The sequence below is a fragment of the Dipodomys ordii genome, unplaced genomic scaffold (genome assembly GCF_000151885.1).
Source record: "Dipodomys ordii isolate 6190 unplaced genomic scaffold, Dord_2.0 Scaffold7, whole genome shotgun sequence".
NCBI classification, from domain to species: Eukaryota; Metazoa; Chordata; class Mammalia; order Rodentia; family Heteromyidae; genus Dipodomys; species Dipodomys ordii.
The window spans coordinates 23,207,532-23,222,340 of NW_012267223.1; the positions used below are offsets into that span (position 1 = coordinate 23,207,532).

Genomic DNA, 14,809 nt, shown 5'->3' on the forward strand with positions numbered 1-14,809 from the left:
TCCTGCCCGGGCTGGCTTTGAACCGCGATCCTCAGATCTCAGCCTCCTGAGTAGCTAGGATTACAGGCGTGAGCCACCAGCGCCCGGCCCGCCATGCTCTTTTAAGTCCATACCACTTAGACAAGTAGGTTGAGAAGAAATGGGATGTTCTTTTGGTTTGCCTGTGCATCGGATTCTTGGGCAGGGCTTGCGATTGGAATGGTAGGAGAGGAATGAGGGAAAAATGCTGTTCACATCTTGCCAACAGTTATTCCTTTGACTTCTATAGACGCTGTCCTTACCTGTGGTCGTCATTGTTCATGGCAGCCAAGACCACAATGCTACTGCCACCGTGCTGTGGGACAATGCCTTTGCAGAGCCAGTGAGTCCCCAGGGAGCCTCCACTTGCCCTTCCCCCCCCACCTCTGCCCCCCTCAGGCCTTAGGACATTCCCAAGGGTCCTAATTCCCCAAGGCCCTGCTGAATAGCCTTTTCAGACCCCAGGACCAGAGCAGAGCTGAGGGGGAGCTGAGAAGGGCAGCCGAGGTCTGGCTAAGTTCTAGGATCCTGAACTGGACTCTGAGCTGCTCTTACTTTGCTTTATGGCTGAGATCCCTCATCTCTGTCCAACTGTCCTGGTCTGGGTCTTAATCCCACTGGCTCACACTTCCTCTTCTCCTGTCCCTCTTTTTATTCTTTCCCTTGTCTTTCTTTGTGTCTCCTTTCTGGATGGTTCTCAGACCCCCTCTCTCTCTGGGTCTCTGAACATCTCCCGTTTCTTAGTGGGTGGCTCTGGGTCTGGGTGGGGGTGACATGGGTGTAAACATTTCTCCCTCAACTGTCTTCTCTTCCCCTTTATTCCTTCCCTCTCAGGGCAGGGTGCCATTTGCTGTGCCCGACAAAGTGCTGTGGCCACAGCTGTGCGAGGCGCTCAACATGAAATTTAAGGCTGAAGTGCAGAGCAACCGGGGCCTGACCAAGGAGAACCTCGTGTTCCTGGCACAGAAGCTGTTCAACAGCAGCAGCGCCCACCTGGAGGACTACAGCAGCATGTCCGTGTCCTGGTCTCAGTTCAACAGGGTGAGCAAGCGGCTGCCAGCTACCTGCCTTTATCAGCAGGGTTCTGACAAGCTGTGTCCAGAGCTATGTCCCAGCCTCCATCCCCAAACACCCTCTCCAAGAGTCAGGAGAGATGGGGGCTCAAACGCCAAAGAAATGTAGACAAGAGGTGGGCACCCGTGGCCTGTAATCGTAGCAAGAGGCTGAAATCTGAAGATTGTGATTCAATGCCAGCCTGGGCAGGAAAGTCTGTGAGATTCTTATCTGCAATTAACCCTCAACAAGCTAGAAGTGGAGATATGGCTCAAGTAGCAGAGAACCAGGCTTCAGCAGAAAATCTAAAGAAATGAGCTTAGGCTCTGAGTTCAAGCAATAGTATTGGCAACACAAAAAGGAAGGAAGGATGGAAAGGAGGGAAGGAGAGAGAGAAAAGGAAAGAAAGAAATGTAAGCCAGGGATCATAAGGAATTGTGCCCTTGGTGTAGTAAGCCAAAGCAAAATTATGGACGAAACCCAGAGCTTCCGTCCAATCCTAGATCTAATTTGAAGATCTAATTGAACTAATTTGGGTCCCTTCTACTCTCTGTGCTTCAGTTTTGCCCAGCTGTCAATGAGGGGATGGGGCAGGAATGTCCGTAAAAGGCTTGTCCAGCCTGGATAACTCTTTACAGCTCCTACCCAAGGGATTGTGGCACATTCCTGTGTTAGAAACATGGGGAGAGTTCACTCTGACTCCCTCGGACACCAGCAAGGGGCTGTGATTGTTTATGGACTGCTGGGGGCCAGCTGGAGGAAGTGAGAGCAGGCCTGGTAGGGGCTAAAGGGCCCGGATTCATGGGCCTCGGTGACTCCTGATGCTGGTTTCCTGGGGCTCTCAGGAGAACCTGCCTGGCTGGAACTACACCTTCTGGCAGTGGTTTGACGGGGTGATGGAAGTGTTGAAGAAGCATCACAAACCCCACTGGAATGATGGGTAAGGACTGGGGCACAGGCTCTGGTGACAGGTCATGTTGGGGGGGATTCCAGAGACAGCAGCCATGACACCAAATGCTCTGTGTAACCCAGCGCCATCCTAGGTTTTGTGAATAAGCAACAGGCCCACGACCTGCTTATCAACAAGCCAGATGGGACCTTCCTGTTACGTTTTAGCGATTCAGAAATCGGGGGCATCACCATCGCCTGGAAATTTGACTCACGTGAGTGCACGTTTTGCTCATCATGGCCCAGTAAAAGGGACCCTATCTGCTGTTCCCATGCTCCCCCTGTCCACCAGGCCTGTCTCTGTAGAAGGTTCTCTGGGGGAGGGGAGAGGGCAAGAGTAGAGCTCAGAGTGCGGGAAGAATGTTGCTTGAATATGTAGCCCTTTCCTGTCATTCTCCATGGCAGAGAATGTAAAATCACTGAACGCTCCCCTAAACTGTAGAAGTACTGGGCGAGTCCCTTTAAGTTGTCTGCCCTCAGCCATGACCAGTCTTGTGGGGGTGTCTACTCATCCCATTGGCTGAGTAGAATGTTCCAGTATCCACTTCTATGAACAGACATGCATGCAGGCTGGGCTTCCAGGGTCAGCTAGCAAAAGCCACACTTTGCAGCAACCTTTCTTTTTTTTTTTTGGGGGGGGGTGTCCAGTCGTGGGGCCTGAACTCTGGGCCTGGGTGCTGTCCCTCAGCTCTTCAGCTCAAGGCTAGCGCTCTACCACTTGAGCCACAGCGCCACTTCCAGCTTTTTTCTTTTTGCTTGTGTGGTGCTGAGGAATCGAACCCAGGGCCTCATGCATGCAAGGCAAGCGCTCTACCACTGAGCCACCTTCCCAGCCCTGCAGCAACCTTTCTTAAAAACACTATACTTGTGATCCAGGTGGGGGTCCCCTTTTCCCCCTGCCATGGCTGGGCTTGTGGGAATGAGTTGTGCCTTTCACAGCGGATCGCAATCTGTGGAACCTGAAGCCATTCACCACGCGGGATTTCTCCATCCGGTCCCTGGCTGATCGACTGGGGGACTTGAACTATCTCATCTATGTGTTTCCTGACCGCCCCAAGGATGAGGTCTTCTCCAAGTACTACACTCCTGTGCTCGGTGGGTCCTAGGCCTGGTGGGGGGCTCTTCTCTCCTTTCTAGACTGAGCCCCAGGCCGGGGCACTTGCTCAGGAGGCCATTTCCCTATGAGTTCTAGTGTCTGTGATGAAGAAAAGGATTACAGGGTTCACACCTGAGCAGCAGGAAAGTGAAATCCATCCCAGCTTTCTCCTCTGCTGAGCCAAAAGCTGGGGTGTTGCTCCTGAACCCTAGAGGAAGAGGTGGCAAAGTTGGGGGAGGAGCCCAGATAATCCCCACCCACAGATAGTGCTCCACCCTGTTTTTGTCCTGGTTCAGGGCCTTCACATTAGCCCTTGGCTTTTTCACTCAAGGCTAGTGTTCTACCACTTAAGTCACACCTCCACTTCCAGATTTTGTTTGTTAACTGGAAATTAGTGTCCCATGGGTTTTGTTGCTGGGGCTGGCTTCCAATCTCTATCCTCAGATCTCAGCCTCATGAGTTGCTAGAATTAAGGTGTGAGCCATGAGTGCCTGACTGTGCTCCTTTTCTTTGTTTCTGGTGCCTGTCCTGGGGCTTGAACTCAGGACCTGGTCACTGTCCCTGAGCTCTTTTGCTCAAGGCTAGTGCTCTACCACTTGAGTCTCATAGATGTTCCTGCCCAGGCTGGTTTTGAACTGCAATTCTCATATCTCAGGCTCCTGAGCTAGGATTGTGTGACTTAGCAGCACCCCGTTTCTGCTCCCTCTTTTTATTTATTTATTTATTTATCTGGACCTGGGCACTGTCCCTGAGCTCTTCAGCTCAAGGCAAACCCTCTACCACCTGAGCCACAGCACCACTTCTGGGTTTCTAGTGGTTTATTTGAGGTAAGAGTCTCATGGACTTTCCTGCCTGTACTGGCTTTGAACCATGATCCTCAGATCTCAGCCTCCTGAGTAGCTAGGATTATAGGCATGAGCCACCAGCACCTGGTTCTGCTCCCTCTTAACCAATGGTTTTCACCGTTCCTCCAACTGCAGTGCACAATGTCCTCCTCCACCTGTTACAGTTCTCTGTGGGACTGTGACATTACTTCTTCTTCTTGGGCTGTTTCTTTGGCAGAAGTGGGGACAGGGTCAGCGGAAGTAAAGGAAAAGAGAAGGGGTGGAAGCCATCCTTGAGAGTTTTGGTGAAAGTTTATGCAGGAGAGTTCTCAGGGTCATCTGGCCGGAGGCAAGAGACAAGTTTCTCTCCTACTTTCTTTTCACCATGGTTCTTGCCTTGGCAGCTAAAGCAGTTGACGGATACGTGAAGCCACAGATCAAGCAAGTGGTTCCTGAGTAAGTATCACCCACTCCCAGTCTCCTGTTCCTCCTCCTTCTATGTCCCCAACATCCAACATGGCCACCCTCCCCTGCTGAGCCCAGCATCCCTGAGCCCCTGTGAACCTGATCAGCCCTTTTGGATCCCTAGGCTTAGTCATATTTCATCAGCATCCAGGGCCCCATGACTAGAACCAGATCCCCAGGACTCAGTGGGGCACCTTGTCCTTCTACACGCTGCAAATGACGTCACCACGCCCCACATCAGCGCCACTGGCCTCATTCTGTTCCCTTCTGCAGGTTTGTGAACGCGTCTGCAGATGCCGGGGCCGGCGCCACGTACATGGACCAGGCGCCCTCCCCAGCAGTGTGCCCCCAGACTCATTACAACATGTACCCACAGAAGTAGGTCGTGTTCTTGTGGGGGTCCGTGGGGAGGCACTGGGAGCCTGGCTGCAGCTGGTCCCCTGGGCGGGGGGTGGGGGTGGGGCAGGGCTGGTAAGCAAAAGGAATGAAAGATCCTGGGGATCTGAGACCACTCAGGGAGGCCTGTGCTGGGGAGGGTAAGGTCATCGCTATACTAGGATTCCATCCTCCCTTTGGTACTTTCTGTGACCTTGAGAAAATTACTGAGCTTCTCTGATAGTGTCTTTAGCTGAAAAAATGGGGATGGTGGGCTGGGAAGGTGGGAAGTAGAGTGTTTGTCTTGCAGGCATGAGGCCCTGGGTTCGATTCCTCAGCACCACATAAGCAGACAAAGCCCAAAGTGGCGCTGTGGCTCAAGTGGTAGGGTTCTAGCCTTGAACTGAAGAGCTGAGGGACAGCATCCAGGCCCAGAGTTCAGGCCCCACGACCAACCAAAAAAAAAAAAATGAGGATGGTGGGCAAGAACAACCATCTCATAGGTGAAGCTGTTGGAAGGACTTGGTACAGAGTAGCTATTAATAGGGTTTTGATTTGGCTTCATTTGTTGTTGTTTTTTTATGCCAGTACTGGGGCTTGAACTCAGGGACTCACACTTGTTGTTGGCTTTTGTGCTTAAGGCCAGTGCTTGAGCCACATCTCCGCTTCCCAGAGTCGCTATCGGTGGGGTGGTTGTAATGTAGAGGCAGGGTGAAATATTAAGTTCCGTCTGAGCTGTGCATGGCCTGGACTGGACATGTTGGGGTCTGGGAGACAGCAAAGGGAAGTGGGACCACCACATTGTGCGAGTCACAAAGACCCAGATTCTAACCCTGACTCAGGTGACTCAGGGCAAGTTTCCTGACAGGACTGGGCCTCAGTTTCCTCCTCTGTAGAATGGAGTAGCTATCTACCTTTAGATAGAATGCTTAGTGATGCTGACATTCAATCGAATTGCCCTGCACATGGGTGTTAGAGCATCAACATGCAAGGAGCAAGAGGAGAGGAAATGAACTCCTTCGAGATCATCCTGTGAGGTAGCAAGACATGCAGGTGGAAGTGGAGCATCTCCCAGGGAGCCAATGACTGGCAGCTACCCAGCTGGGGGAGGGGAGGGGTGAGAGAAGAGCTCCCCTGCTCTCATTAACCTCTGGGCTGGGTGAAGGGGGCAGGCCAGGAGTTCATCTTACATCTTCTCTTTTTCAGCCCCGATCCTGTCCTGGACCAGGACGGAGAATTCGACCTGGATGAGACCATGGATGTGGCCCGGCATGTGGAGGAACTCTTACGGCGGCCCATGGACAGTCTTGACCCCCACCCTTCCCCACCTGCTGGCCTCTTCACCTCTGCTAGAAGCTCCTTGTCGTGAATGATTCTCTATGGAGACAACTTTCAACCTGAATAGTCCTTATCAGTTATGCCTGTAGTATTGCCCTGCATACTTACACCTTTGCAGGCATTATGTTGTGTGTGTGTGTTTGTGTGTGTGGGTGTATGCGCGCGTGCGCACACATGCACGCTTGCTTGTGCACAAGGGGTGCCTGTCTCACTTTTGCTGTCCTAGCTATGTGGTTGCAGCAGCAATAGCTTTTGTTCATTCAGATCAAGGTCTCCAAGGACAAGATCTCTCCTGGGTCTAAATGTCATGGGACACAGGGCTTCTGCCATTGCAAGCAAACTGGCCCTTCCAAACCTATCCTTTCTCTGCTCAGTGGCTATTTAAGTGAAATTATTCCAGAAGAAGAAGGGAGATAGGGAAAGGCTACTACTCCTGAGCTAGAAGCCTCCTGTGTATGCATATATGTGTATTGAGTGTGCATCTGTCCTCATGCGCATGTGGTGGTCTCCTGCTTTCCCCTCTGCAGAAAGTCCCTCCCCCCTTGCCCCCCCCCCGCCCCGCCACAGTGTGTCTAGGCTATAACAATTCAAGTTGGGTTCATTGGAGTCGGAGCTGTCTGAGCTGCTCTGTGTACAGAGTTGCTTGGCCTCATGTCCTTGAACCAGAGCATGGGCTTCAAATCTGAAATGCCCTTCTCATATTCCTTTCTCTCTCTCTCTTCTCTCTGTCTGTGCCAGTCCTGGCGCTTGAACTCAGCACCTGGGCAATGTCCCTGAGCTTTTGTGCTCGTGGCTAGCACTCTATTGCTTGAGCCACAGCCTCACTTCTGCCTTTTTGGTGGTTGACTGGAGGTAAGTCTCATAGAATTTCCTGCCTACATTGGCTTCAAACCTCAGATTTCAGCCTTCTAAGTAGCTAGAATTATAGGTATGAGCACTGGTGCCCAGCTCATATCTCACTCTTATAACCCCTCTGTCCTTCCTCCTCCTCTTCCTTCTCTATGCCAGTACTGGAGTTTGAACTCAGGGCTGTGTGCCCATTCAGCTGGCTTGCTCATTGAGGCTGGTGCTCTACCACTTGAACCATGCCTCCAGTCTACCATCCTGCCAGTTGTCATCTTCCTTCTCCTCCTCTTTCCTCCTTCCTCCTTCTTCCTTGTTGTTCTTCTCCTTGATACAACCTTCCCTATATAATCCTGGCTGGCCTGAAACTCACCATCCTCCTGCTTCAGCCTCCCAAGTGCTAGGATTACAGATGTGAACCACCATGCCTAAGCTTTGGCTTTTTTTCCTGGTCTCTCTGTCTGCAACTTGGCTTTGCCAGGAAGAAGGGAAGGACTGGCCTAGAACATGGTGGATGAACAGGGGTCTGAGACTTGCAGGGTTGATGATCTCCCTGCAGGGAAGTGGCAGGGGGTCAGGATGGGGTGGGGAGCTGCAGCAGAACCAGCCACCAGCTGCAGGCTGTGGGTCAGGATGGGGTGGGGAGCTGCAGCAGAACCAGCCACCAGCTGCAGGCTGTGGAGGAAAAGCTGATCTTTTTGCACCCTGCTGGGTGGTGGAACCTGGAACAGGCGTCACACAGTTGCATAATAGGCTGTGGTCAGGGAAAGCCTCACTCCAACCTCTCCTGCTCCTCCCTCTGAGGCCACACTAGCTCGGGGCAGCTCCTGGCAGAAAGTTGAGAGTCCCAGGTTTTAAAACTTCTGAAGGGACATGGGGATAAAAAGAGGGATTCTTTTGTACTTTGTGTATATATATATATATATAGGCCACACATTTGAGTCAACTGGTTTTGAATAAAGTATTTTTTTTTCATAAATTGCTTTCTGGTTTGCAGAGTGGATGGCAATCTTCTTGGGTCACTGAGGCTCTTTTGTTTGGTTCCTGCGTGTCAGGTTTTAGCAAGGAGCTAGAATTCTTCCTTCTCTATGGTATAAGGTACTAACCACCTCTGGAAGGCAATGCTTTTTTTTTTTTTTTTTTTTTGGTCATGGGGCTTGAACTCTGGGCCTGGGCGCTGTCCCTGAACTCTTCAGCTCAAGGTGAGCGCTCTACCACTGGAGTAACCTCGCCACTTCCGTTTTTCTGGTGGTTAATTGGAGATAAGAGTCTCATAGACTTTCCTGCCCAGTCTGTCTTTGAACTGTGATCCTCAGATCTCAGCCTCCTGAGCAGCTAAGATTATAGGCGTGAGCCACCAGCACCCGGCCATCAGTGCTTCTTAAAAGGTTAAAGAACTAGGTGTGTGTTTTGGGGGGAGGGGGATGTTACATAGCCAGGAAAGCAAGGATTTGCGGTCCTGGAGAAAGGAGCAGGAATGACTAGGGAGGGGCCCAGAGCTGGAGCTGTGGTCCAGGCCGCTACAGATCAGCTATTAGCAATCTTGTAGCCTGAAGCTGAGGGCCAGTGCCAAAGTAATGGCTGGCCCCCCTGGAGCCCAGAGCAGCAGAGAACCTGGACAACAGCCTATCCTCCCTGGCCTGTTCCCAGAGACCAGCAGGTGGCACCATCTAACTGCTGCTTTGGCCTGAAAGGGAGAGGCTGGCCAGGACAGAGAGGATCAGCTTTCCCCATGTGGACCCCTCAGGCCCAGCTGTGGCTACTCCCAGCCTGGAGATGGGACCTTGGAGTCAGGAACACAAGCTGGGTGGCGGTTTGGGGAGCAAGGAACCACAGGAACCACAGGAAGGCAGGTTTTCGTCAGCACTCAAAGCAACAACGACTGGCCCAGAGCAGCTGTGTGGGTGGGCAGGCTGAAAGCAGGCGCCGGGTGAGCAGGATGAAAGTGGGCGCTGCTGCACCTCGGCAGCCCTAAATCTCACTTCCATCTCTCAGAGGCAGGGGAAGGGAAGCGCTGGTATCTCTCACACAAGCAGTCACCATGGCACAGCCCTGTGAGTGGAGGAGGGCGGAGAAGCTGAGAGATGGCTCTGCTGTCTGTGGCCTTTCTCTGAATTATCACTACTCACCGCCTAGGGGCCTCTCATCAACCAGCCAGTGAAGAGTATGCAAGTTGTGGTCCCCCCCCACCCCCCCCCCCCCCCCCCCCCCCAGTGAACTGAAAAGAAAGTGATAATGACCCAACTGTGGAAGAGAGGCCTGGGGGAGGGACAGGATCTGCACAAACCCCCTTTAGTAGCTTATCTGACTCCAGACAGGATACAGCAGCCTTGGAGGGAGGAGGCTATTCTGACACCTTCCTGCCACTGGACACTCTGTCCCCTCAGTCCCTCCATCTGGAGGCTGGTGGCTGATGCCACCACCTGTATCACTTCAGCCATGAAGCCTCAGCTCTGGGGTCTCCTGGTCACTCTTTTGTGCTCCTAACTGGTCTGTGCAGGGCTGGGAAGGTGGCTCAGTGGTAGAGCGCTTCCTTGCATGCATGAGGCCCTGGGTTCGATTCCCTAGCACCACATAAGATAAAAAGCCGGAAGAGGCGCTGTGGCTCAAGTGGTAGTGCGTTATCCTTGAGCTGAAGAGCTGAGGGACAGCACCCAGGCCCAGAGTTCAGGCCTCACGACCGGACCCCAAAAAAAACTAACTGGTCTGTGCAAAAAGGTCTTTTCAGAATGTAATCAGAGAAAAGAGCACCACCACCAGCCCCACACACAGCTGTCACACTTTCAGACAGTTCCTATATAACTTTTATTTCTGGAAGTTAAAGTAGATACAGCAATGTACAAAAAAAAACCCACAACACAATAATATAATTTTTTTTTTTTACACTAGGAAGTATACATTGGAATTTGAATGCAGTGGCCGGGGCAGCAGCTTACAAACTACTATAATAGAGGCAAAGCGATCTGCAGTAATCCCTGGGCTGGGCTGGGACAGGCAGTGAGCAGTGAGAGAGAAAGCACGCAGGTCCCGAGGACTCTGTCTTATTTAAGGAAGGAATTGGAACAAGTTTCCACTCCTTAGAACTTTCCTACAGTCAGTAAGCCCAGATATGCATGCTACCTAATTAAAGCATTGAACTTGACAAGACCTGCTCCATAGAAGCCCAAGACCATTGCCCTAGATATCCTAGGGTTCAAATCCAAATGCTAAGCCCGTCTCCTCTTTCTAAATATTCTTTCAGTTTATGAGTTCAGCTTATTTGTGTACTAAAGTGTGTTGGAGGGAAGGGAGTTCTCCATACTACAAATGGACAGGGTGGCCAATGTAAGTCCTGTTTGTCTTGGACAGAAGATTGTCACCCCATGACCTTCAAACGCTCACTCATTTGTGTCAAACAAACAGAGCTCCATAGATACTCTAATGAACGGAGGCACCATGCCTCTGGCTTAGAGGGTCACTAAGCGTGCCTTCTGAGCACACTGCCAAGTGCTCAGGAAGCTGACTGGCCAAGGCAGCAGGTGAAATGAAGGCCGCAGCAGGTGCAGGTGGTCTGGTTGTTCTGCTTCATGGGGGAAGGAAGGCTGGGGAGCAGATAGTCACCTGTCTCAAAGGATCCTGGGAATATGTCCCTCACACAAGGGTAGCCCTTAGGTTCATCAGTCAGCCTATGCCCCATGGTAATAGGTGAAGAAGAATTACAGGTGCCTTTGGACATCTCCAAGAACCTGGGATAAGGATTATATTCCCTGAGTTCAACTAGATGCTTTGCCGGGGCCCCAGCGCATGAGTCATATTCAACCTGTAACCCTCTTCATCTCCTTCCACAAGGTCCTGAGACTAGGATTTCTAAAGCAACAAGACAGGGGGCCTTTGTAGACATGGGGAAGGAGACATTCTACTAGCAGGCTTAGGTGGGAAAGGAAGCCAGAATGACTATAGGCCTGATAAGCCACCTGCAGGAACAAGCTGGCTCTGAAATGGATCCAAGTCCAGGGAAAAGGGAGCAAAGGTTGGCAGTACTCTCTGCCCAGCCTTACCCAATGGATGACACATTCCAGTGCAGATAGTTTATAAAGAGTCTGGGATGTTTGGTTTTTCCTTAAATGAGCTTAGTTCAAAGCTGAAACCCAAGCCATAATTTGAGAATTTATTTCCCCCTGGTGCCAGTCCTGGGGCTTGAACGCAATGCCTGGGTGCTGTCCCTGAGCTTTTTTGTTCAAGGCTAGTGCTCTGCTACTTAGGCTACAGTTCCACTCTGGATTTTTGGTGTTTGACTGGAGATAAGAGTCTCACAGACTTTTCTGCCCAGGTTGGCTTCAAACTATGATCCTCTGATCTCAGCCTTCTGAGTGGCGCAAGCCACGGGTGATAACTTCTTTTTTTTTCTTTCCTGGCCAGCCCTGGGGCTTGAACTCAGGGCCTGGGCACTGTCCCTGAGCTTCTTTTGCTCAAGGCTAGCACTCTACCACTTGAGCCACCCCAGATAACTTTTAAGGGTTTGATCTGAAGCCCATTTCAAGGTTTATACAAATTATCAGCCTGAAGACAGCTGAATACTTAAAGCACCAAAGAGGCTGTTAAGTGAGTTTTCTTAAATACAGAAAGGCTATGCTGCTACAGTGTGTTTTGCCCTTTAATTATTATTATTAAATTTTAAAAAGAAAACCGAGAAGCTTACATAGTTTTCTATTTGGACATTAGCAGGGTTAAAAGCGCAATGCCAGGAGTCCCCAGGTAGCCTGGCGCATCAGCTCACAGAAATAGGCAAAAGGACGCCACTGGCACCAGGAGGCACTTGTCTATCAATAAGCAGCAAGCCACTGAGCAAGAAGGGCAGGGGAGCAAAAGAATACAAGACACTTCCTTTCCTTCCTCCTGCCCCTCCACATCCCTTACTTTCTTCTTGCATAAAAGCACATCACCCACATTCACTCATTTCTCTATTTTTAAAAATGTCCAGATTGCTCAAAGATAGCAGAAGTAGGAGAGTTAAAAAAAAAATCTGGAGCCACAAAGTTAAGAGTTTCAGATGATCTGGGGTTCAGCTGCTTAAGGGGCGGTGGAACACGGGTAAGGTGCCTGGATCACATGTCTGCAGCTTCCGTTCTCAGCTCCTCACATGGGGGAGGTAGCACACTCCGAGGTCAACTCCATGTCAAAGGTGAGCGACTCTGCAGAGACAGACAGAGAATGCTACTTCAGCCACCTGACCCTGCAGCTGACAGGGCACAGCCCCCAACTGATCAGGTCAGAGTGCAGGCCACTACTGCTAACCAGTTTCCTGATCCTTCAGGTCAAGGCAAGGCCTGAGCCTTCCCTCCCTACAGGGCCTTGCCCTTTAGAAGGGTCAGGGAGTTCTCTACCTTATTTATCCCCAGTTCATCTTGTTTCAATAAGATCTAAAGCTTCCCTGTGTGACCTGGCCCCATGCAGCTACTGAATGCCTGAAATGAGTCTAGTTCAAATCAAACGTGCTAGAGATGTCCAGAGCCCACTTTTGTTTCAAAGACTTAGCATGGGAAAGAAAAAAAAAAAAAGGAATGAAAAAACAGCTCACTGATTTTTCTCTACATGCTGGACGGATGGCCTGTTGGATGTCTTGTATTGATTAACTTTGATCAGAAACAGTGCCCAGGCCCAGAGTTCAAGGCTAAATACTGGCATGTGCACACACACACACACACACACACACACACACACACATACCACATACACAATTGACTTTAATGCTAGATTCCAGTAGCTCACACTTGTAATCCTAGCTATTCAGGAGGCTGAGATCTGAGGATTGCAGTTTGAAGCCAGTCTAGGCAGGAAAGGCCATGAGACACTTATCTCTAATTAACTACCAAAAACTTGAGCTATGGCTCAAGTGGTAGATGCTAGCCTTGAGTGAAAAAACTCAGGGACAGTGGCCAGGCCTTGAGTTCAAGCCCCAGAACCAGTGCAAAATTAATGATCATTTCACCTGTTTCTTTTTACTGAAAATTAATGATCATTTCACCTGTTTCTTTTTACTGCTGGAAATGTTACACTCACACACAGCATGCATTCTACTTCGACAGTCTCCTCCTACCAATACAGCTCTATATACCTGAGCATCACTCAAAGGGGACTAAGTTCTCTCTTAGGGACAAGAAAATCTGAGGACCAAATACTTACCAAACTGCCCTCCCGCTGAGGGCTCAGCACCTTCACCATTATTTCCAAACTGCATCAATGAATCTAAAGTGCGGGGGGACATCGGCAGGTCAATGGTATTGCTGCAGGTCGTTCTGTAGGAAATGGGGAGCGGCAGGAGGGGAAAGGGCCGGGTTGACAAGACACAATGGAGGGGGTAAAAAAAAAAAAAAAGAACAAAACACACACACACAAACCATCAAACTCTGGTCTCCAACAGAAAAATAAAAGCTCAAGCTTTTTAAACACACAAGGTCACTCTGAGCACTAAACACAGCCCAGGAGTATCCAACCCCTGCAACAGGGTAACTCTTACCCAGTGTCCCCCCTATTCCTGGGGCTCAGGGATGGGGTGGGGTGGGAGGTGACTGAAGACATTAGAAATGAATACAAAACTGGGAAAGGAAACTACTTACGGTGTCACACAGATGAACTTGGTCTTCAGGTATGGAGCAGCACCTGGGAAGCAGAAAATGGGGTTTACTGATTGTGACTCTGCGTGTAGAGCAGGAAGGAGCCAAGTCAACAGAACTCACTTCATCCTTACATAGAGAGTTTCTGGAAGCCTTCATCTGCCCCTGGGGTTCCCTTCCCTCAGCATGTACTACCTAACACCGTCACATTTGCAGTTTGAAGTTTGATTCTCTCCTAAAATATTCCTGAGCTCTGAAGACTTTGAAGCATACTGTGGCTCACCTGAGCCAGAGCTAACTTGGTTCACTCTTCCCTAAATGATGCAAATATTTAACCAGTGTCATGTGATTGTGATCTGAGCTTGTATCTCTTAGTTAATTTCTCTGCATGTAGGGACAGAACTGTGCCATCCTTGGTTAGCAGCCCAGACTCCAACAAGACTAAGAGATGTGAAGGGACCATGAAGATGACCGGTGCTAGAGAGAGGTTCCAAAGCTACTGCTCTTCTCACAAACTGAGAGCACTGGTGACTGCCCAGTTGGATACATGCATCAAACAAAAAGCAGCTTTTATGTCCAGGAGAGATGTCTTTGTAGTACAATACAACTGTCCCAACTTGACAACAGATACCCAGGCCCAGAGACATCTTCAATAACAGACTTTGGGTAAAGCATGCTCTCATGGGCAAAAGAAGAGGGGGAGAGAAGGAGTTGCTGCCATCAAAGGAGTCTTGACCACTCTAAAATGAGAGCTGGAGAATTCAACTGCTAAATAAATCACCTTGGAGGCCCGGGGGCAGAGTGGGTGAGCCATGAGAAATGAGGACATAACTTGGGGCTTAAAGAGAAACTATAAACTGGATGTCAGCTTTTGTCTGTAATCCTAGATACTCAGGAAGCTGAGATCTCAGTATTGTGGTTCAAAGCCAGCCCAGGCAGGAAAGTCTGTGAGAACCTTATCTCCATTTAATCACCAAAAATCTGAAAGTGGAGCTGTGGCTCAAGTGGTAAAGTGCCAGCCTTGAACGAAAAAGCTAAGGGGGAATGCTGTGGCCCAAAAGAAAGAGAGAGGAGTGGGGAGAGAAACTGTAGGACCAGGATATCTGACATGGCAACAGATGACCAATCTGAGTTTATTTCTTGTTAAGAAACATTCCAATTCCAAAGGAACTACTGAGGCAGGATTCTGATATTTACAAATCCAACTTATTTGACCAAGGAGAGCTGACATTATAGACAGAGAAAGATTAAAAAAA

General features: G+C 50.1%; 2 protein-coding genes across 5 annotated transcripts in view; one reads left to right on the plus strand and one right to left on the minus strand.

Annotated features, from left to right (window-relative positions):
* Stat5a (signal transducer and activator of transcription 5A) overlaps positions 1–6,175 on the plus strand; it is a 22,204-nt gene extending 16,029 nt beyond the window's left edge. Inside the window, exons 11-18 of the mRNA XM_013038089.1 lie at positions 269–361; positions 853–1,059; positions 1,917–2,011; positions 2,104–2,234; positions 2,959–3,114; positions 4,344–4,395; positions 4,678–4,782; positions 5,986–6,175. Coding sequence (XP_012893543.1) covers positions 269–361; positions 853–1,059; positions 1,917–2,011; positions 2,104–2,234; positions 2,959–3,114; positions 4,344–4,395; positions 4,678–4,782; positions 5,986–6,148 — 1,002 coding nt within the window. The 3' untranslated portion in view covers positions 6,149–6,175. The remainder of the gene's footprint in view (positions 1–268; positions 362–852; positions 1,060–1,916; positions 2,012–2,103; positions 2,235–2,958; positions 3,115–4,343; positions 4,396–4,677; positions 4,783–5,985) is intronic.
* Positions 6,176–11,580: 5,405 nt separating this feature from the next.
* Positions 11,581–14,809, minus strand: part of Stat3 (signal transducer and activator of transcription 3 (acute-phase response factor)) — a 61,302-nt gene continuing 58,073 nt past the window's right edge. For 3 of the 4 annotated variants that reach the window (XM_013037955.1, XM_013037956.1, XM_013037957.1), the window contains exons 22-24: positions 13,557–13,599; positions 13,123–13,235; positions 11,581–12,131 (exon numbers count right to left, since the gene is read on the minus strand). In XM_013037955.1, the coding sequence (XP_012893409.1) occupies positions 12,076–12,131; positions 13,123–13,235; positions 13,557–13,599 (212 nt within the window). In that variant the 3' untranslated portion in view covers positions 11,581–12,075. The remainder of the gene's footprint in view (positions 12,132–13,122; positions 13,236–13,556; positions 13,600–14,809) is intronic. The other variant, XM_013037958.1, reaches the window with a different exon arrangement.